At 45.2% G+C, this 21,689-nt stretch overlaps 1 protein-coding gene across 3 annotated transcripts in view; it reads right to left on the bottom strand.

Annotated features, from left to right (window-relative positions):
• Nucleotides 1-21,689, bottom strand: part of myo1b (myosin IB) — a 109,496-nt gene that overhangs the window by 25,017 nt on the left and 62,790 nt on the right. For all 3 annotated transcript variants that reach the window (XM_083638765.1, XM_083638764.1, XM_083638763.1), the window contains exons 5-13: nucleotides 20,414-20,518; nucleotides 18,903-18,949; nucleotides 16,504-16,567; nucleotides 10,211-10,309; nucleotides 9,361-9,464; nucleotides 6,504-6,651; nucleotides 5,000-5,118; nucleotides 3,233-3,319; nucleotides 3,070-3,135 (exon numbers count right to left, since the gene is read on the bottom strand). In XM_083638765.1, coding sequence (XP_083494891.1) covers nucleotides 3,070-3,135; nucleotides 3,233-3,319; nucleotides 5,000-5,118; nucleotides 6,504-6,651; nucleotides 9,361-9,464; nucleotides 10,211-10,309; nucleotides 16,504-16,567; nucleotides 18,903-18,949; nucleotides 20,414-20,518 — 839 coding nt within the window. The remainder of the gene's footprint in view (nucleotides 1-3,069; nucleotides 3,136-3,232; nucleotides 3,320-4,999; nucleotides 5,119-6,503; nucleotides 6,652-9,360; nucleotides 9,465-10,210; nucleotides 10,310-16,503; nucleotides 16,568-18,902; nucleotides 18,950-20,413; nucleotides 20,519-21,689) is intronic.

A 21,689-nucleotide genomic window follows, 5' to 3' on the forward strand; every position in this document is an offset into this window, starting at 1 on the left:
CGCCATTTCCTTTGACAAAGAAAGCAGGAAGTCATTTTCACCTCTAAAAAAACACACACACACACACACACACACACACACACACACACACACACACACACACGCAAATCAAAGCATATCTATCTATCCCCAAGTGGCAGTAGACAGCAGGCTGAAATGTGACAAGCTCATAAGCTATAGTAAAGCTACCATCTTAAAAGTGTTTTAAAGTGTTTTAAAGTAACTTAAGGAAGCTACCATCTTAAAACTATCCTATAATAAGAAGTGTCTGTGTGTGAGTGTGTGTGAGCAGAAATGTGTTCGGCCACAGCGATGCGGGTGACCTAACAGAGCCAGATTTTTTAATTCGCTAATTAGGGCTGATTAATTGCCCTAATTACCTAATGATGTGATGTCACTCGAGCAATGATCACATCATCTGGTGACATTATCACTGATGACATCATTGAGTTCTATAGACCCCTTATACAGCTGTCAACATTGGAGCTGCGCGCGCATCGTGTAGGCAAAAAGCCGTGAGCCCAGCATTGAGACACAGAGAGCTGTGTAAAAGCCCGACACAGTTAGATTTTAGTTTTAAAATGCAGTTCTCGGCTTACTACCACAGCTTATCGCCTAGTGATAAGCAATGTTATGCATCGCAATTAACGTTGGTTAATGGGATACGTCTTACAGACCCATACGCACTGGCGCTGTCAATGGATAAAAGACAAGAACAATTGGCCAAGCCTAGACTGGCCAGCAATACATAGCGTAGATAATTATTCTGTAACTTGCAAAGATATATTGTTATGTTGATAATGCACACAACTCAATAATGACATTATGTAACGTTACTTGGTTGTTAACTAACCGAGCGATGTGGCTGAGCAGCCTACAGCTACAGGCAGCTTACCTGATTATGAAATGAGCACTACAAAGTCGGGCATTTTTAATGATGTCCTCGTTCCAATCAGTTCAACTCAATAATGACATTATTTAACGTTACTTGGTTGTTAACTAACCGAGCGATGTGGCTGTTACTAGCAGCCTACAGCTACAGCTTACCTGATATGAAATGAGCGAGCACTGCAAAGTCGGGCATTTTTAATGATTTCCTCTTTCGGCTTGCAACCAAAGACGCCTACAGTTAGCATTAAAAGCAGTATGAGTTGACGAGATTCGGTAAAACTTTAGTCCTTGCTTTGTTGATAGTGTAACAGACTGTTCAGTGTTGTGTTGTGTTCTATTGCGTGTGTGCGAGGCTGTGTATGTTCCCTCGAGTTGCCGTAGAACAGGATATGTGGGGAGAATTAGGTGAAGCTTGTTATAACGTTACAGCCTTATTACAGCCTTTATTATTTTATTAACCAAGTGTGAATAGGCGGACCCGAATACTCTGCTACAATAGCTTTCCAATTCTGGCATCCCACTGCACAACACGAAGACATGTCTAGCTCGTCTAGTTTTCCAGCCACTGGAAAACTACTTGCCAGGGCTACGCAGAGTCTGTCTTTCTGCATCCGTCATGCGCATCGACGCTGCGTGATGTCAGTGTGACGTAGTCGTATAAGGGGTCTATACGAGGGATCAGTGTTGGTAAACAAACGGCAGCTTATAACGGGACCCTATGGAGCCAGCCCTGAGTGTCTCGCGCTAGCAGGCTGTGCTTTTTACTAAATTCACTTCATTTTAAAAACTGCGACAGTTCACACAACTTTAACACAACATGCATATATTATACATCAGACCCTTGAGATACTTATGCTCTCACTCAGAATGTCAAAATATAAACAATATGATGTATCGTTTTTGAGATATTATCCAGGTGTTGTGATGTCACACTGATTCGTCCTATATATCATCAGTGATTTATGATGAATTTGAGTGTGTCCTGGAGGCTTTGGAGACCACTGTTTTCCAGACCAGGGAGGGTCTAACCCCCAGGGGGGGGGGTCTAACTCCCACGGGAGGAGGGGGCAACTTCTCTACAACTGAACTGAAAGCCTAACCAGTATCTATTAAACTGATTTAATGTGTGTCCAATCATAAAGCACAGCAGTTTAGCACAGCAACTATATTTTGCCATAATGCAAAATGGTGCATAGCTCCTTTAGTCACATTTCGCAGCCATGGTCTTTTCAGCCCCGGGTGTCCCGTGTCCTCTTTAAGCGTCTGGCATACTCTTTGCGCACGCGCTGGAGGCGGGGCTCCGTGGAGGGCCCGCGCACTCTGCGCGGGCCAAAACAGAACATAGTCAGTGCGCAGCTCGCTCCGAAACGCCAGGGGGCGGTATGAACAAAATCTCGCGGAGAAGCGTTGAAGGAGGAAGCAAGGTGCCTGTGCCTGTGGTAGTCTATCAGCGGAGATCTGCTGTGATTGAGTCCTCACCGTCCTCATCGTCGTAAAGTCGCCTTCGAAGCATGACGTTCGATTATAACGAACTAGTCGTGTGGCTTAGCCTTCCCAAATGTCGAGGGTCGTTTTTTAGAATTTAATACATAGAATTGAGAACGTTACATTCAATTTCATTCAGACTGTCTGGCACTCAATCGCCACCATTTTCCCCTGGAGTCTTCCCTCAAAAGCGTCCATGTTGACAATGTGCCAAAACCCGACGCGCTGATAGAAAAATCTCCATGGACGCGCCGCGCTCAGGCCTTGCCCCCCGACACGCCCTGTGCGATGACGTCAAAATGGCCGCGCGCCCTATGCGCTTGGCTGGGCGCGAAGACTATGCCAAAGGCTTTAACCAGGAGCTGAATTGGAATTAAAGGGCTTTTAGATCACAGCATGCACAGTGACACAGCAAACGCCCCTCGGCAGGTGTTACTTACTCCGTCCTGGAGACCCCAGACACAACACAACAGTCAGGAGAGAGGGAGGACTTGAAAGTGAGTGGGAATATAGAGAAGACATGCCCTTATGGTTCTTGTAGAGAAGCATGAGGTATCTAACATGCAATGAATGGGTTGCCAGCAGCCCAGGGCCCCCTGCAGGCAAACAGACTGGGGCCAGTAACATGTTTGGGTGGTCAGATGCATCTGCACGCCTGATCAGAACCAAAAGTGTTTGTTTGATTTGTCTTACCTCAAATATCTCAAAGCCGTAGATGTCCAGCACACCCATGACCTTGTGGCGAGTTTTGGCTTGAGCCTGCAGAGAGACGATGGCCAAGGTTCAAAAGGTGGTGAGATTTCTGCAAGTCTGATTTGGCTGGGCTAATGGCAAATGACAGTAAAGATTGACATACCTTGATGCTTCCATTGATCCTGGTGACTAGCCAGCTAAACAGACGACTGTAGAGATTTTTGGCAAGTGCATCGCGAGCATAGTAGGCCTGTAAATAAACATACAATATTGTATTTTATTGTTTAATACATCAACAAGAAAAACATTTTAAACTCATGTTTTCATGGATTAAATTCAGGCTTTTCCATAACTTTTTAAGGATCCATAATAGAATTTCCATGTAAGAGAGTGTGTGTGTGTGTGTGTGTGTGTGTGTGTGTGTGTGTGTGTGTGTGTGTGTGTGTGTGTGTGTGTGTGTGTGTGTGTGTGTGTGTGTGTGTGTACTGTATGTATGTATATATATATATATATATATATATATATATATATATATAAAATGAGCACTAAAATTGTATTGCACACAACTAAATTCCGTTACTTTTCCAAAACTTTCAAGGATTCTACTAATTCCATGACTTCCAGGCTTGGAAAACAAGATTTTGAAATTCCATTACTTTTCCATGTTTTCTATGACCGTGGGAAACCCTGTAATTTACATGACATATAACATGTTGCCATGTGAGCCTGCAGTGTTTCAGCATTCATCACTCCTAGGAGGAGCCAGCTGCACATGGTCAAATACATGTTGTTACACATTGTAAGTCATGGCGATGGCAACCGGAGGTTCAGAATTCTGCAGCTTATGGAAGCCAAAGTGCAGAATAACATCATGCTTAGGACGTTACCCCTCCCCCCCCCCCCAATCCAGGCCTTCTACATTGAATGGTCGGAGTGCAAGGATAAATACTACTCCTATGGCTCAGGAGGGTTCATCTGCTGGCAGGCCGCAGACTGGGAGTAGAGTGCCTTGTGTAAACTAAACCAAAAGACAAGTAAATGAAGGCAGGGAACGGAAATCAGTGACCTCGTGGTGACATCCGCGCAGCAGCCAAAACTGCAGACAGACAGACAGGCACTTGTACAGGTTGGTGTTGAAATCCGCCAGATTAGCTGGATGCCGTTTCAGATTTGTCTGACTACTTTGATGCTTATTGTATGCGAGCGCGTAATGAGTAGCTGCCATTCTTTTTTGGTCCCCCAAGCTCCTTGTTTGAGCTGTTGGGCCAGATGTTTCTATGGAGCCAGATGTTTCTGTGGAGGAGCAAAGAGGAGGGAGGAAGAGGGGTTCTGTGAAAACCACAGAGGAGTTTTGAGATGTTCTACACAGACAGATTAGGGGACAGCACCGGCACGGGCCTTCATCTGCACCTGTGGATGTTCCTATTATTGGGAGGTCAGGTTGATCTCCGGAACCATTTCCCTCTTTTTTAAGCCACTTATGAAGCAGGACGACCCGTGTCTGCAGCATCCGCTTCCTATCAACACTTATGAAGCAGGACGACCCATGTCTGCACATCCGCTTCCTATCAACACTTATGAAGCAGGACGACCCGTGTCTGCAGCATCCGCTTCCTATCAACACGGCCCGCGAGTCTGGGTGAACTCGCTCACCTCTCAAATGTGACCTACATTGGAATTTCCAGGATGGATACGGCTCATCTATAATGGAGGGCTTTTCGTGTAGCGTTGACGTGATGCGTGTTGGCAGCCGCTGGAGCAAGTCAGGGCCAAGTAATGCCGCCTTGATTTTTTCATGCGGCGCGCGAGCGTGCGTTAACGCCCCGGTAACCGAGCGTGCGTTTACGCCCCGGTAACCGAGCGTGCGTTAACGCCCCGGTAACCGGTTGCTACAAAGGGAGCGAGACGGATTGGTAGCTTTCCCTCTAACCTGGGCCACGTTCAGTGTGGTCGACACTTTCTCCATCTTGGCCTCCACCGTGCGGTAGCTGAAGGCCCTCTCCAGGACAGACTGCTCGATCCCCAGCAGCTCACACATCTCCTTCAGGTCTGTGGGGCCAAGAGGGAGCATGTTAAATGACAAGACACCAGGGAAGAGGAGGGGAAGACACACAAAAGGATATGGCCATCATGTCAAATACACACTTCTCTTGCACAAGTGCACCCTGCATTTAGGGCATGGTCTTTTCTCTTGCCATGCATGTTAATATCAAGCTCTATTCTCTAGTTTAATGGTGCATGTGAACATGGAACTGTTGGAACAAGTAGGTCACCATGATAAAGGAGGTCAAGTCTGTTTGTCAGCCACCGACACACTCTTTACATAAATGCATGGCTAAAGGATTTTGTTTCAAGAAAATTTAGACCAAACCTAGTTAAGCTATCCCACCCAAGTTTGATTAAGTACAAATACAATCTGCAATTCTCAGAGGCTTTCTCCAACACCTCAACCTTGAAAATGTGTCAGGAGGCCACTGTGATGCTTTATTGTCGCATATAAATTAATCATATACAAGTATGCATCTAAGTGGAAATCAGCATCAAAGACTAAGTAAAAGTACTAACTGTGAAATCATCAAACATCTACAGACTAATATGGCTCAGACTCCAGCTGTCAATAGGATGAATCAGCATGACGTCACAACAACAACAAATCCCCCAGAAATGCGGAAGCCCGCAGCAGTTAACTAGTATGAGTTGTGCAAAACAAACGTTAATATCTCAAAAACTATAGATGACATCACTTAGATTTTGACATTCTGAGTGAGAGCAGAAGTAGCTCAAGAGTTTGATGTATAATATATGTTGTGTTAAAGTTGTGTGAACTGTCACCGTTTCTAAAATGTAAACCTCACAGCCGGGGCTAGAGTGAGCACTCAATGCTGTTTGTTTAGCAAAATGCTGCTGGGCTGATCCCTCGTATAAATGGATGTGTGAGACTCTGATGACACAGTAACCACACTAGTAGAGGCATGGGAGGCAAATAAGCCAATACAATGTTGGAAAGTAGAGTACACTGTAGGACTGAATGTCTTCCATGAGCACAAAGTTGAGTTCAACATGATAGTGTATGATTAACGTGGATTACATGCATCTTTCTAGCAAAAAAGGATGGGTCATCCTAGGGAAACATGCAAATGTAATATTTTCCTAAACAGAACAGCTGAGTGAGTGATAAGGATAGCAGCTACTTCTCACCAGGTAAATCATCAATCAAACATAAATACAAAAAAAGACAAGGACGAGGGCTGGAGTCAAGCGACCAATAGGTGGCAGTGGCTCAACAGCAGCCTGACAGATGAAAAGGCAAAGCAAGCCAAATGGACTGTATGTGGCTTAGAAGGCTTATGTCTATTTGGCTTATGTGTATTATTATCTACAGCTTTCATACTTGCAAATCGTTGTGACAGGTGAGATTTAGGTGTCAAACCCACCGTTTTTGTCTTTGACGCGGCTCTCGTCGAAGCCGTTGCAGCGAGACTCTGGCTTGAACTCGATGTTGCCCAGCTTCAGCACGGCCGCCACCAGCTCCAGCACAGACTCCACCTCGTCCTCCATGAAGCCCACGATCTGCATGGCATTCTGACAAGGCACAACAGATCTGCATGGCATTCTGACAAGGCACAACAGATCTGCATGGCATTCTGACAAGGCACAACAGATCTGCATGGCATTCTGACAAGGCACAACAGGACGAGCGGCTCATTGGTCAATTCATATTAATTTGCATGCATGGTAATGGGGAAACATGGACACAGAGTGGCGAAAGGGTACCAAGTTACAAATGCATCCGATTTGGAGAATGGTACCACAGGAGAGCAGTTCATGAATGAACAACGTTTATGCATATGTTGCATTCTGTCAGCATAGTAACTTGAGTTGTCATGATAACTGAAATGTAATACTATTGCGAAAGACTACATTTAATATAGATATTTAAATATCTTCTCTTTAGTTAAAATGGGCTAAGTGGGCTCTGTCTGTGGTGGTGGTGTCAGTCACGATTTGTGACAGAAGTAATGTCACAGTGATGTCATCAGTGATGTCACTTGACCAAATGTGATGTGCTTCCTAGCTGAGGCTATATGTATTGGGAGTATAAGTATGAGGAAGAGGAAAAGGGTGAGTTCAGGGGAAAAGGTAGTTTCTCCAGAGTCTGGTCTCTGTGGCGATGTCAGTCACGAATCTCACGATTTGTGACGGAAATTATGTAATCAGTGATGTCACTTGAGCATTGTGATGTCATCAGTGATGTAATAAATCCTTCCTGGCTGAAGCTATATAAGTGGTGGGAGTATAGGGGTGAGAAGGGGAAAAGGCAGTTTCTCCAGTCTCCACCCTAGAAATCGAGCGTGCGAGATTTCTAGTAATTTAGATTTTCAGTATGTGTTCTGCATGCTGAAATTCTGTTCTAACATCACCACCAGAGGGCAGTAATGTGTAGAATTGGATAGTTAAAAGAAGCAGTATTGCAAGCATTACAGCAGTCAGTGCAAGATTAAATGAACAGCTGTAAACATCAGTATCAAACAATCCACCACATCTTGAACTGGTTCCCAGTCCATGTAAACTGGTCGACAAACTGATGCCAAATATGAAGCCATTTCCGTAACCAACTTACAATGCTCAAGTCTTGTTTACCAGGGAACCGAAGTTGTATAACATTTTTAGATATTACATTTAGTGCTAGTAAAGAAGTAAAAATGCTGGCATTGTGACAACACAGTAAATGTAACGGAGGTTGAGGAAGGGTGGAAAAAAAACCTGTTGACCAGCAAGGCTTCATACCCTGTGGAGAACCCCATTGTTCAGACGGAACGGCCTCTATTGTGTTTCCATTAGTGAACCGCAGCTGTATGGGGAACGCTAAGGAAAAAATGTGAGAAGGTGTTGAGAAGCAGGATGTGCTGAGATGCAAGAGACGACGAGTACGCTAGAACAGTGATAAGCAAGCATGTGCCATGGAGGGTCACGAAACAAAAGATGGCAGCACGATCTTTGCCCATCCCTTCAGTAGAACAATGGTTCTGAAAGCGCGGTCTGGGGACCCCCAGAGATCCTTGAGGAGGTTCCAGGGGGTCCCCAGCAAAAAGGGGAATACTTTTATTCTTTACATCCAAGTAACACAACGACAGAATTGATGACTATTTTGGTCATGGGTTTCATACAGTTTCTGCAATAAAATGTCTAAAAGCAATAATCTGATCAAGAATCTTATATGGACCGCCTGGTCTAATTCGTGTCAGTTTAGGGAACTTGACATGGAAACCACTGCATTAGAATACAACAGAGCAGGAGCAGAAGGTAGTAGAGCTTAGTGGAGCGGGACGGACAACAACCGAGTGCAGTGAAAATGGGTTCTTATAGACACAACATCCTATGAGTCATCAGTGGGAGTGGCATTGTACATGGAGACAAGGTTTTGTGTGTGTGTGTGTGTGTGTGTGTGTGTGTGTGTGTGTGTGTGTGTGTGTGTGCGCGCGCTCACACACACACACACCCGCATGTGTAAGCACGTATAGGTGAATAAGGAAGCAGCTGCCCCTTCACCTGTTGTAGTTTTCCCACAGAAACGCTGCTGCCACCATGCACTACTGTACGAGGTGAACCATTGATGTGACTTTTGTGCATGTGTGTGTGTGTGTGTGTGTGTGTGTGTGTGTGTGTGTGTGTGTGTGTGCAGATGGAAATCTTCCTCTTTCGTTATTGCCAACCTGCTAGTTCAAAGTTCATATGGCTATGCGTATGCGACTATGCGTGCAACAGGTATGGGGGAGGCTGTTGAGTGTTTTCACAATCAGGAGGACGGGAGCGATGGTGGTTACCATCAAGGAGATAAGGAGAGAGCAGAGCAACTTTGCCCTCTGTAACAGAAGCCACATGAACCAACCACAGGCAAGTGTGGAACGCCACTGGAGAGGTGCTGTGTTTGTGATGAGTGTGTTTTGGTACTTCTGAAACTCAAACTGGTTCAAGAACAGAACTTTAGAACAGAACTTTAGAACAATTCATTATTTCTTATGTACATTACCTTTATTGCAAATGTATTCAATTTTTTTGTATACCTTACTACCATATTACTACTACTTGATTTCCTTGGCACTGTGGCACCTGAATTTCCCCATGGGGATCCATAAAGTGGCAACTTATCTTATCTTGTGAGAACATTTTATCGAGGTTAGGTTAGGACCTTATGTTTAGGGTTAAGATTAGAATCATAATAAGGTTAAGGGAAGGGCTAAGGGTTAATATGAGTAAGACAAACGTGTGCAGTGTGTGTGCAGTACTCACTCTGACTGTCCTGAAGTTGGCGGCGTCGTCCAGCCCGTTGACGGTGGCTGAGTCCAGGCTCAGGTAGTTGTACTTGCTGAAGTCTCGGTCTAGCTTCAGCTTCTCTGTGAGACACAAACTTTCTATTGAAACCACATTTAGCCTGGCAGACTGACTCAATCCACTCAATCCAAAGAGCATAGTGAATCCTACTCACTTTAAATGCCAAGGGGGGCCGGTAGCAAGACGACGGAAAGTTACACACCTACATGCTGCAGAGTGAAACCGGTTCAAGGAGAAGTTCCAAACTTCTCTAACCTCCAGGTCACTGCTGCCACCCCAAGCAACATTTCTATGCAACGCATCAAGTCACAAAGCTGCTGTTGTGCGCATTACTCTGGAAGATCGAATGGCCCTCTTAAAAGCCCCGGATCTAGTATCAAGGAAATCTATTCCTCTCGCTGGCGCATGTGTCGTATTTGATTACGGGTTGCATTAACTACAGTCGAATCAAGCCCCTCTGATGTGTGGACTCTGGTGCACAGAGTCAATGCCCATTATATTGTCCTCCTGTGTGCGGGACATAAAACAATGCCCCCACTCGGCTGGAAAGCAAACAGAGGGAACAGGCTTCAGGGCCCGTCTTTGTTCTCTGTGGTGTTTGTTAGGCAAGGAGAAGACAGCGTCATTAATGTATTAACCATGTGTTCTTATAAGCTTGCTGGAAAATGCCTTGTGCACAGCAAAATCTTGCCTAGTGCAGCTAAATATATTTCTATCTGCTATGACTCTCAGAGACAGCGGGAGAGAAATTCCATTTGTGGCATACGCTCGTCTTCAAATACGTCTCCCCCCTGGTGTTGGGACTCACTCAGGGTGTCCTCGGAGGCTCCAGACAGGAGCTGGTAGAAGATGTGGAAGTTCCTCTCTCCTCTTGGCTGCTTCACCACCCGCGACTTCTCCAGCAGATCTGAGGAGGTAAGAGGAGAACAGCAAACGGAAACAATGAAACACAACAGTCAAGTTCCTAACAATAGCCTTCAGCTAGGAAAGGTTAAAGTGGTGATTCACAGAGGTGTCCCTGCACTAAGTATTAAAGAGGCGAGTGTCCAGCCCACATGTGTATGGAGCTTATACCCTTTTTCCATGCTAAAGTGCTGGCATGGCACTGTATGGAGCTTATACCCTTTTTCCATGCTAAAGTGCTGGCACGACACGGCACGGCAGCATGGCCTGGAATTGCGTTTCCATACAACAGGGCTGGGCTACCCACTTGAAGGTGTGTCTTTAACTGATGACACGCTTGTCTTGAGCCACAGAGTAGCGACAGCAGCGATATGGCTGTGTGACTGACTAGTCACCACTAGGCGGCTGTAAAACGATGGATAAACATTGCATTCCCTATAAGTTCTTCACAACAAAAGCCTTCCGCTAGTTTGTCAGTGGCACTGACAAACTAGAGGAAGGTTTTTGTTGTTTTGTTGTTCCACTGATTCAGTGGAAGCTTTTAATATGAAGCAACAGCAGCAGGAAATGATTTGATCAGCTCAGCTGTAACATTACACCGCTCCGATATGGCTGGAAATGGTAAAATAAAGCAGCTATCTGAAAGTACAAACTGAAGCACGGGAACGAAACGAAACTCCAAACCACAGAGATTCAGTTAGAAGCTACAACAAACGTCTTTCTCTTTGCTCTCCAGCACAGACAGGAGGAGGTGATTCTTGCAACACACCCTTGTTAAAGGGGGAGAAGGGGGGTCGTCATGGCCACGGTCACCGCAGCGCGCTGGGAGGCGGATCCAGCGCGCTTTGGCCCCACGGCACGGCTCGCCGTGTAACAGTTTGTATGAAAAGAAAATCAGTGCAGCATGGTTTTGGTTTGGCGTGGCCAAAAGTGCCAGTGGAATACGGGTAATAGATGGGTCCCTGGTGGTCCAAACAAATATTTGAGTTGCCAAGACGACAGAGCCAGTGTTGGTTCTCCCATTGTTCATTATGTTCCTGTGTGTGTGTGAGGGGGAGAGGGAGGGAGAGAGAGAGAGAGAGAGGGAGGGGGAGAGAGAGAGAGAGAGAGAGAGAGAGAGAGAGAGAGAGAGAGAGAGAGAGAGAGAGAGAGAGAGAGAGAGAGAGAGAGAGTGTGTGTGTGTGTGTGTGTGTGTGTGTGTGTGTGTGTGTGTGTGAGAGAGAGAGAGAGAGTGTATATAGCTGGGACAGGACAGAAACCACACGAGGAGATCAAACGTCAGCCGCTGCTCCTGGGCTACCGACCAAGTGCAACACTACCTGATGAAAAGGCGATCCATCATGTCCACCGCAATGGACTTAGCATGATTTAATTAAAGACCAATTACAGAACTGAGCAGTGACTGTGGTTGCTTGGGATCTACTACACGGCCACTCCGGCAGGACAAGAAGAACGCTCCGTTTCTCCGGTTAGAAAAGCATGTAATTTTATGTTGCTTTGAAAACAACAAACATTTTAGAATTAGACCTACGGCAACTGCTATCTTCAATAACACCGTAGTCCTGGCCAAGCGAGAGCCGCTCCGGGTCTTGCTGATCTTCAGTTCTCACCTGGCAAATTCTGACTCATCCAGTCTGTGGGCAGTGAGAGGCTGGGAACGAAGGACCACTTCACACCACCTTTAGAGGTGCACTCCTGCTCCTCCTCCTCCAAAGAGCTTTACGCAGAGAACCGGGGTTATCGGCGTTGGCGGGCTGAACATGAATCTGTGGCGCCCACTCGCCCTGTATGGTTTTAAGTGGCTCTAGAGCAGCCGGCTCATCAATAATACAAGCTCTCTTTAGTGAGTGGCTGGCAGCACCAATACAGAGCAGTGGTCAGAAGAAGCAGAATGTGGGGGGGAAACAAACTGAAGAGCTACTTATTCTTTCACTTCATGTTTTCGCTGTAAAAAAGCTTTGAAATGTGTGTATTTTTAATACACCAAATCCCTGTTTTGCTTTGTGCAGATAGCCATCTGCAAGCAGGCTCAAACACATCATATGAAGATGAAGGAAGGGGGGAGACGTTCTCACCCTAAGGGGCTCTGATGTGACTTTCCACCTTTTGCACAGCCAAACAGCCCAGTTGTCTCTTATTGCTTTTTAGTAGCACAGCTAGCCAGCTCTCCCCTGCCTGCTGTAAAGCATCCTGAATGCTATTTGTGGCATGCTGTGTTCAGGATATGCTCCTTTAGATAAGCAAACATACATTAAAGTAGCAGTGTGGCTACAAAAAAGGCGCCCATATCCTGTTGTGGTGTTTTGACTCGAGGCTTTGTCTGTTTGGCTGCCAAAAAGCTCGGAGATGAACCGCACTGTCATTAGCAGAGCTACTGAGCACTGGCATCACACAAAGATGAGAGATGATGCTCCTCTCTCTATGCAGCAACAAGTCAGTCTGTGGCTCTTGTTTTTCTATCTGGGTTATAGAAAGCGCTGTGGGGGGAAAAGTTACTTTTTCACTTTGCTTGCAACTGGAAGAATTTATTAAGTTATGGTCAGAATGGGTCTTCTACGCACGACAGTCATGGCCACATTTCATGGAGGTAACAAATGAATAGATTCGTTGCTGCTGACTGTATTTTAGTTTTTGTGTTGTTGTTTTTTGCTGTTGCCTGGTCCCCTAACCAATTTTTTGTATTACAACCTAGATAACTTACTGGATTATCTCCCAACATATTAGTGCATATCTTGGTTATTGTACATCCCTCTTTCGGAGTGTAAAATAGTAGTAGATTGTAAAAAGAAGTGATAACGAGAAGGGAGAGCTTAATTAAGTCATGCTGTTCATTTATTGCAGACTTCTTCTAATGCTCTCTGTAACCGCAAGGCTATTTCTTTGTGATTGCTGAATTGTTCTCAACTATCCTCTAAATAAAGAATTGGAAAAAAGTGCTGTGCCTGTGGGAGCAGAGGCTGCACAAAGAGGGGAAGAAAGGGAGGCATGAGCTAAGAGACAAAGAGCAAGCTCTCTGTCTGCCTGCCTGCCTGCCTGCCTGTCTGCCTGTCTCTGTCTGTCTGTCTGCCTGTCTCTGTCTGTCTGCCTGTCCAGACAGCCCTGTCTGAAGCAGTCACATGTCCGTGGCTCTCCTTTAGACGTTTCCCTGTGTTGGACTAACTCAACAGACTGACACACACAGGCTCATGTGTGCCTCTGCCATAAGCGTCCATCTTTGTTTCCGTGACCTCTGGCAGAAAACTCAGCACAGACAAAACAGTGTACACACACACACACACACACACACACACACACACACACACACACACACACACACACACACACACACACACACAGAGTGAAGGGAGGCAAGATGAAACCAAAACAAGAAAAGAAGGGGGAGCTGTGAGGAGAAATGTGAGTGGGTGGAACGTCTCTTGTTGATTCGTCCGTAAATGTCGATTCATTTGAATGGAGCATTAATCAATGCTACATATTAGATAGAAAAGGTTCTACCTAAAAAGAAAAGGTGCTAACCCCATGGTGCTGCTAACCTAGACTGAAAATCTGAATGAAGGGACAATGGATATGAAGAACAAGACAGAAACATGTTTACGGTAAATTACAAAATATATCACATTATAGAGCTGCAACGATTAGCTGATTAATTGGTTAGTCAATCGACATAAAATGTATTGGCATTTTTTCTTTAAATAATCGATTCATCGTTTAGACTAATTTTTAAGAAAAAACAAAAAACAAAACTTCTCTCATTCCAGCTTCTTATTAAATATGAATAATTTCTGCTTTCTTTAAAGGAGGACTTACCCCCTAGATATGTATTAGAACAGTGATTTGAAAATACCTATGGAAAAAACCAGGAAATGACATATACGGTACTCTTGTCTATACTAGACTCTTTGGCTGTGTTCAAGTCAAGATTTTTTTCGGAAATCGACGCCATTACAGTTTGCCTACTGCCTCAAAAATAATTTATTTGAGAGGGGCAATATCTTTATAAATATCAACAACTAGACAACGCTGGTGGCCTGTTTGGAAACAGCTTTGCTCAAAATGGTTTTAAGTTATATCAATTTGGTAATTCAGTGGCGAACTAGAAATTTAATTATTTTTCTGCATGTATCTCTATGGCAGCGAGTTAAACTACGTTACGAGAGCAAAGTGACGTGGGCTCGTTACAGCAGCACACCGCACAATACGACAAACCCCCCGTTCTGGGGTAACACAATGCAAGATTTCTCTACGTCATTCCCTCGTCCAAGTTGCCATATAGTCCCTTTTTCATTTTAGTTTGGGGGCTTTTCGTGATTCTTGTTAAAAGTTGTGCAAAAGTTTTCCTCTCAGCGCAGTGCAGGCTGCGCCGCCTCCCTCTTGCCAGACCCCGGCTGGCGAAACAGCCTGCTGCATGCATGGGGCGCTTGTAACCTCACGGAGCAACAAACAAACACAGACAGAAATAGCTGGTGTGCGATAGCCGATGTGTTTAGAGAAGCTTTGTCACGTTGTCACGTCGTAGTATAGCGTTATATTTTACATGTGCGGTAAACTGCGACGATATTTGTTTGCGGAAATATCAGACTGCTCTCTCTGCTCTCAGAGCACAGAGAGCCCAGCTGCTGCTGCGCGCGCCCGCGGAGCTTGGGGCTCGTCCATGAGGTTACAGTACGACTCTCTCCCGCCCGCTCCCGCCTGCCTGGGCTGGAGAAAGTGCTTCCAACTTGGACTGATAATATAAACATCATCATTCGAGCTTATCCAGGTAAGATATTAATAAAGTAATGACACATTCAGCGGGAAACTAACTATAATTAAGACATGTGCCAACTTTGACGACGTTTGGTTCAGTATTTTAAGAGCAAACTTCAATAGGAATAGGCTTGGAGTTCTGAGGAGCCGAAAGGGTACAGGGGGGGTAGGGGAGTAATTATCTTGAAATCCCATAGTCTTTGGGAACACCGTGACGTAACGACGTGTCAAATATCCCATTCATTTGAGAAAAGAAAAAAAAAGCAGTGTTCGACCTTTAGAGGGCGCTTATGCCAGGTATGCTGCTGAAAAATGATACAAATGGTAAAATGGCAACAGTTTGGTGTCAAATGTGGAAATTTTGACCAGAATTCTTCACACATCACCCCCAAAGTCATATATATTGGTTAAAAGCTGAAAAAAAGTGTTTTGGAGGTAAGTCCTCCTTTAAGAAGGCATTTGAGGACGTCATCTTGGGCTTTTGGGAAAAAGCGATCGACGTTTACATTTTATAGACCAAACAACTACGGTAATCAAATAGTCGAGAAAATAATCAACTGATTAATCAGTAAAAAAATAATCATTAGTTGCAGCCCTATTACCGGTACATTACATTTTCCAAATAATTTGGGACATTTTTAAATAGAGGGAGTGTCGGACATGTTCCAGTTCACGGTGTGTTTTTAGTGCTGTGCCACTGACTGACTGGCAACAAAATCAAACTATTGATCCAACTCCCTGCTCACTTTGATGGGGCAGCGGGATGCATCAGGATACTGCATGCTTTGATTACCCACTGTCGCAGGGAGTGTGTGTGTGTGTGTGTGTGTGTGTGTGTGTGTGTGTGTGTGTGTGTGTGTGTGTGTGCGCGCGTGTATATGTATCTATGTGTATGTCTGTGTGCATGTAACCTCACATAGCCAGACTCCTGCTCAAATAACAGAAGTTTGGAGAAATCGCAACACTATAATGATGGAAACTTGTTCTACCTGGGCAGAAAAACAAACCAGAGGTGCAGTTTTTTTTTTTTTTGCGAGAAATCTATTTCAAACCCAGAGCCAATCAACACTGCCTTTGGCTCCGCAGGCTCTTGTTATCCCCCCATTTTAAGAGGAGAATTTCTCCAAACTGCCGGCGTCTGAGTCGGAGGTATGGCTAGTGCTACATGAGGTTAAAATGTATGTGACAAGCCATGCTCAAAGTGGGATGCCTGTACGGGCTGTTGTTTAACTGAGTTAATTGTGTCAGTGGGCAATCAGGTTCATAAAGATATCAGAAGAGGAAGGAACTTATCTTATGAGAAAGCAAGTCAGCGAAGATTTGTGTCACTGTGCCATTAATCATCGCTGCACAATCACTTACAGGATTTTTTTTTTTTTTTTTTTTTTTTTACAAAGGTTTACTAGGACATACTGTTTTATAAAAAGGGATATTCCACCCAATAATACTCACAGTTGCTGATGACTCCACCCAGAGGATCGCCTTTGAAGTCAAACTCGATGTCCATGTACTTCCCCTGTGGACCAGAATGCAGCAGTTAAGTTAATTAGTAGAGAAACCCAAACAGCCTGATTACCATATCATAGTTCATCATAGGCTACTGAAAGATGAACAGAAAAGAGGGGTCTCATCTTACCAAGGCAATGACCTGTTCCACCCTCTCTAGGCCATTTGACACACTGACAAAATAAGGTCAAATAGACCAATGGGATTAATTGAGTCCCCTGGCCCACCTTTTGATGACAAGCTTCAGTGGTGCGGGTTCACAGCGAACCCGCAGTGAAACACAAGCCCCAGAAGACCCAATTACACTCCTTCCCCTCAAACTCCATAAAAGTCACAGCCTCCAGGCCAGAGATGCATTCATAAAACCAGCTGCCAATCACAAACAGGATTGCTTTGAAATAGCTGGCCTCTGTAGAGGAAATGACCTTTTTGCCCCACTTTCTCCTTCTGTTTGAAGCTGTGGAATCAGAACAGTGAGTCCTCCTGTGTGTGTGTGTGTGTGTGTGTGTGTGTGTGTGTGTGTGTGTGTGTGGGGCAGTTAGATTTGTCCCTTTATTTATAAGCAGACAGGCCCTCAGAACAGGCGAGAGGGTTAAAGCTGAACTCAATCAGTCTGTGGCCCTCTGCAAAATCAAGTGACACTTTGATTCCTTTGATTCCTAGGTGATGATGAGCTATGGCTAACTGGCATCCAGCGGGGAGGCCTGAGGCCCTGGTGCAGCAGTGAGAATAGCTCCCCTGATAAAAGAGTGTTCTCCAAAAATGAAATGTCTCATTCCATATTGCCAGTGTCTGGAAATCAACAGATGGATCATTAGTGTCTCTGATGAAAAGCTCTCTGCAGAGAATCATTCCTATGATGCCGTCTCTGTCTACACTCAATCGAGTTTCTTCGGCTTAGTCATCTTCAAACCACTGTAGGGGTAGGAACAGGAAGAGCTTGAAACCTAAGTGTTAAACAAGTGCTACCTTGTCAAAGTGAGTTATGTGTGGAAAAACGTGGGGAAAAAGATGCAAAACACTGCCAGTCGATTTGTTACACAGAACCATCTGGGACCTCATCTTTGGAAACTGGAAAATGACAGGCACGTTAAAAGAAATAACTGGCAGGTGATTGGATGAACCATCCGTCAATCACGCAATCGCTTCTCGCTGTCGTCACACCTAAATCCAGGCCGTAGCTGCCTCTGGATGTGGATTGATCGGGCCCACTGCTGGGAGGGAGTTAAACCAATAGCTTGGAGCGTGGCAAGATGGGATTTCTCGCGTGATCGTGCGAAATCAGCTGCCTCGCAACTCGGAAGGTTAACAAAAAGTAGAAAACTAGCACAAAGCAAAAGAGAGTTTGCTTTCTTTTTCTAGCATCTGATCACAGTAGAACGTGTTGGCCAACTCAGTGGAGAGGGACATAGTGACAGCCTTGTGTTTGTTCAGGCATTCGGCCACAGTGTATAGTTGATGTGCAGCAGTGTAGGTCAAAGGACAGTCAAACTACATCTCTGCCTCCGACAAAGCCTGCACACTAGCACAGAGACAGGCTAGTCTGCATGGAGCGCAATATATCAACTGTGCTACTGTAACAGAGATGACGCCCAGTCTGGCATAAGACAGGGGCGTAGCACATCAGTCATTCTTCCTTGGAAAACACAAGATGGGAGTGGGAATCTTGGCAGAATAAACTGCAGTAAGGGCTTCCTCAAACACAGCAATATCTTGGAAGAAGAGCCCTGTTTCAGAGCTCTGGCTGTGGCTGCCAAAACGGTTAGGGCTGTCCCGAGTTTGCACCCTGTGATGCCCTCAGCTCTCTTACTGTAACCGTCACGTCGTGTCTGTGTGTCATGATGACTGATACACATGCTGCATTCACGTCATATGGGAAGGACGCTAGATACAAGCTTCCTACTAGAAAATACCATTAACATCCCTATCAAATCAAACAAACATGATGAATTAAAAAATAGGTTTCAAAATCATGAAAAAAAATAAGCAGTATTCTCTGCTCTGAAACTATGGGGGCGTGTCTGCTGAAGTGCTCCCAGTGCAGAGTTCGATTCCCAGCTGCAGGGGACTACACAAGGCGCGTTACACCCACCCATACCCTTATAAGGAAATGGAGGAGGATGCAGACAGGAACAAAGAAAAGCAAGGAAAAGAAAGACTATGGGGCATAGTACAAATGAATTAGAAAAATTTGCGACAAGAGAAAGAGAAAAACTTCAATCGAGACAAAACTAAGAGAAGAAAAGAGAATAGTGACAATAACCCCGGGTTTGTTTGACTGACGTCTGGATCAAAAGCTCGCTGTGCATAATCCTAAGCAAATAAATGGTCAAGAGCATACTTACGAATCTGGACGAGTTGTCATTCCTCACTGTTTTAGCATTTCCAAACGCTGAAAAGGAGGAAAATCATTATCATAATTGCACATATTAGAAAACAACGTGTGTAATACAGACAGGCCATCTATGTGCTCATAGTTCATGAAAGACTAACATGAAAGTCTGTTTCATTCCTGAACTTATGAATGATCCTGAAGGCCGTGCCTTCACTCCAGCTAGCTGTCAATCAGACATGACAAGCAGATCTCAGAGCCATTTGTACTGATGAAGCCCCATCATTCTGTATGGATTAAGCAAAGCACTGGAGCTTTCCAGGCTTAGGACGGGCTGAACATAGCAGTCACGCCACATTGAGTCAAAATGCTTCAGTGTGTGTGTGTGTGTGTGTATGCGCACACACACTTAATAAACATATGTAAACAACAATGTTCAAAAGTTACTGACAAGGAATACTTTTGTTGTTATGAGTACTACCTTGAATGCATCATGAACAAGCGTGCACGTGCAATCCTATTGTACTACTCCCCAATCTACTTCCCTCTCCCTTCAGACCACATTTTCACATGGTCAGTCTAACAGTGTTTAATTGCTGATACTAAAATAGGTGATTAACACATGCTGAAGTGAAGTCCATCGTTAACACTCCTACTGTAGTCTGTTGTGACTGCAGCAGGAGGGTGGAGAGAGAAGGACCGAGAATAGCGACAGGACTGAAGGAGATCTAGCTAAAGCGAGTGAGAGGGACAGAGGAAACAGAGTGCGAGGACGACACAACTAAAGAGAGTTCCAGAGCGTGACAGAGAGGATGTTGGGATTGTGAGCAGCAGGATGTTTGGAGCATACGGGGCTGTTACACACCGGCATGGGATAAACTCTTACAGATGTGCCGGGGCCGAGCGGGCACACAGCTCCATCATTCATGGGCACTTCCTGTCTACTGCCCCCAATTAAAACACAGCTGTTCCTGTGCCAGCGGGGAGGGGGGGGGGGCTTTACCCCTACGTGTGGTATTACTGGGGATATGCTGGAAAAAGAAGGATTATGGAAATGGCCGTGAACGTTTTACAGGGCTCCTGTTTTGTTTTTTGTTTATTTTTTGCTAATAATTCTGTGACATTTTCGGGCCTAAGGATTTGTCAGGGTCTCTATCCGAAGGTTATGTTTGGTTGTTGTTGGAGTTTAATCTCTGACATCCTATGTCTTCAGTTAGCTAAAACTATCACTCAGGAATTTTGCGACGAGGAAATTTATTTGGGGGATCACTGCTCCTTCTGAGGATACACAATTCAGGTTCACAATTTTTCTCCCAAAGTGGACAAACGTGTTTATGAACAAAATGGCATGTTATCATAGCAGAGTGGTGGGGTGACATATATACTGTAGTGGGCTAGTGGGGTGACATATAGTGGACTGGTGGGGTGACATTTGCAAAATAAGTGGGTACGATATCCCAAATGTGTTGTTAAGAGCTGCAGCCTCTTTGGACTGGTGCCAGCCAGACAGGACCCTCCACTCACCCTCTAGTACGGGATTGGACTGCAGCAGCTGCTCCTTGACCTTGTTCACCTCCTGGCCCTTCCCACACACCGCCGCCACGTATGACATCACCAGCTTACTGGCCTCTGGAACACACACACACACACACACACACACACACACACACACCACACACACACAAATATTAGGTCAAGGCCTCTGCTACACATGGCCGAGGAACAAGTGTGACATATCCACCCCATCTAACCGTTAACCTCCCCCCCCTTCCCCCATTAAAAAACTCCCCCTTACATCATCCCCCCAGAGCCCCATCATGGACGGAGGGTGTGGAGCACTCCTCTAGTCTGGGGCCCCGAGTGGCGAGTGGAGGAGGCCCCATTTGACACACCTCATAATGAACACCCACCTTGTTTCGTCAGATGGTTACCATTATTACATCAAGTTAGCATCATCCACATTACTGACTTCACTGGGAACATAGAGGACGCTTACCAGAACCAAACCTTAAATTTGGCCCTGCTGAAATTATCCCCCATTCAGCCAGAATACATTCTCATGTTGGGACTGAGGCAAGAGAGTGTGCATGTGTGCTGCTGTGCATGTGTGTGTGTGTTGCTGATGGAGAGAAGGGTCATCCAAAAATCAGATTGTGGGTGACAGGCTTATAGGATATCTGGCTGTCTGCTACAACATGACGTGCCTTACAGGATGGAGGTGTCTGTCTAGATCATCTCTCCTGTCCAGCGAGAAAACAGTGACCCAGAACTGACGAGGTCTGACGAGATGTGCCAAGGCAGGATAGAGAAGGGCTTGGCAGCAGTTAGTGGCACAGACTTCTGATGAGGGTACAGGGTACAGAAAATGGTCCCCACACACACACACACACACACACACACACACAAGCATATGTCCTTTATGGGATGTACTGGGCTGGAGGGTGGGTAGGCCAAACAATTGAGGCTGCATAAAAAATAAAGTTGGATAGCTAAGTAACAAACACTATGGCATTTCTTTTATCTCTTAGGCCATGTTCAGACTAGGAGGCCAAATCTGATTTGTGAACTTTATGAGCTATTAATGATTCTATCCAGGTTGTTTTTATGAGTCTGGACGCTCCAAGTCTGATTTGTGTCACTTGTCCCAAACCACATATGGAGGTAGTTTCCAATCTGCTTTCGACTGATGTGACTTGAGTGTGGACGCGCTGATCACCCAAATCAGATTTGAGAGTGTCTTTTGCAGGGGGCGGGGACTTGAAGAGCAGAGAGCAGACATGCAAACACTGCCAGAAACATT

Source organism: Poromitra crassiceps, assembly GCF_964638095.1.
Source record: "Poromitra crassiceps genome assembly, chromosome: 6".
NCBI lineage: Eukaryota > Metazoa > Chordata > Actinopteri > Beryciformes > Melamphaidae > Poromitra > Poromitra crassiceps.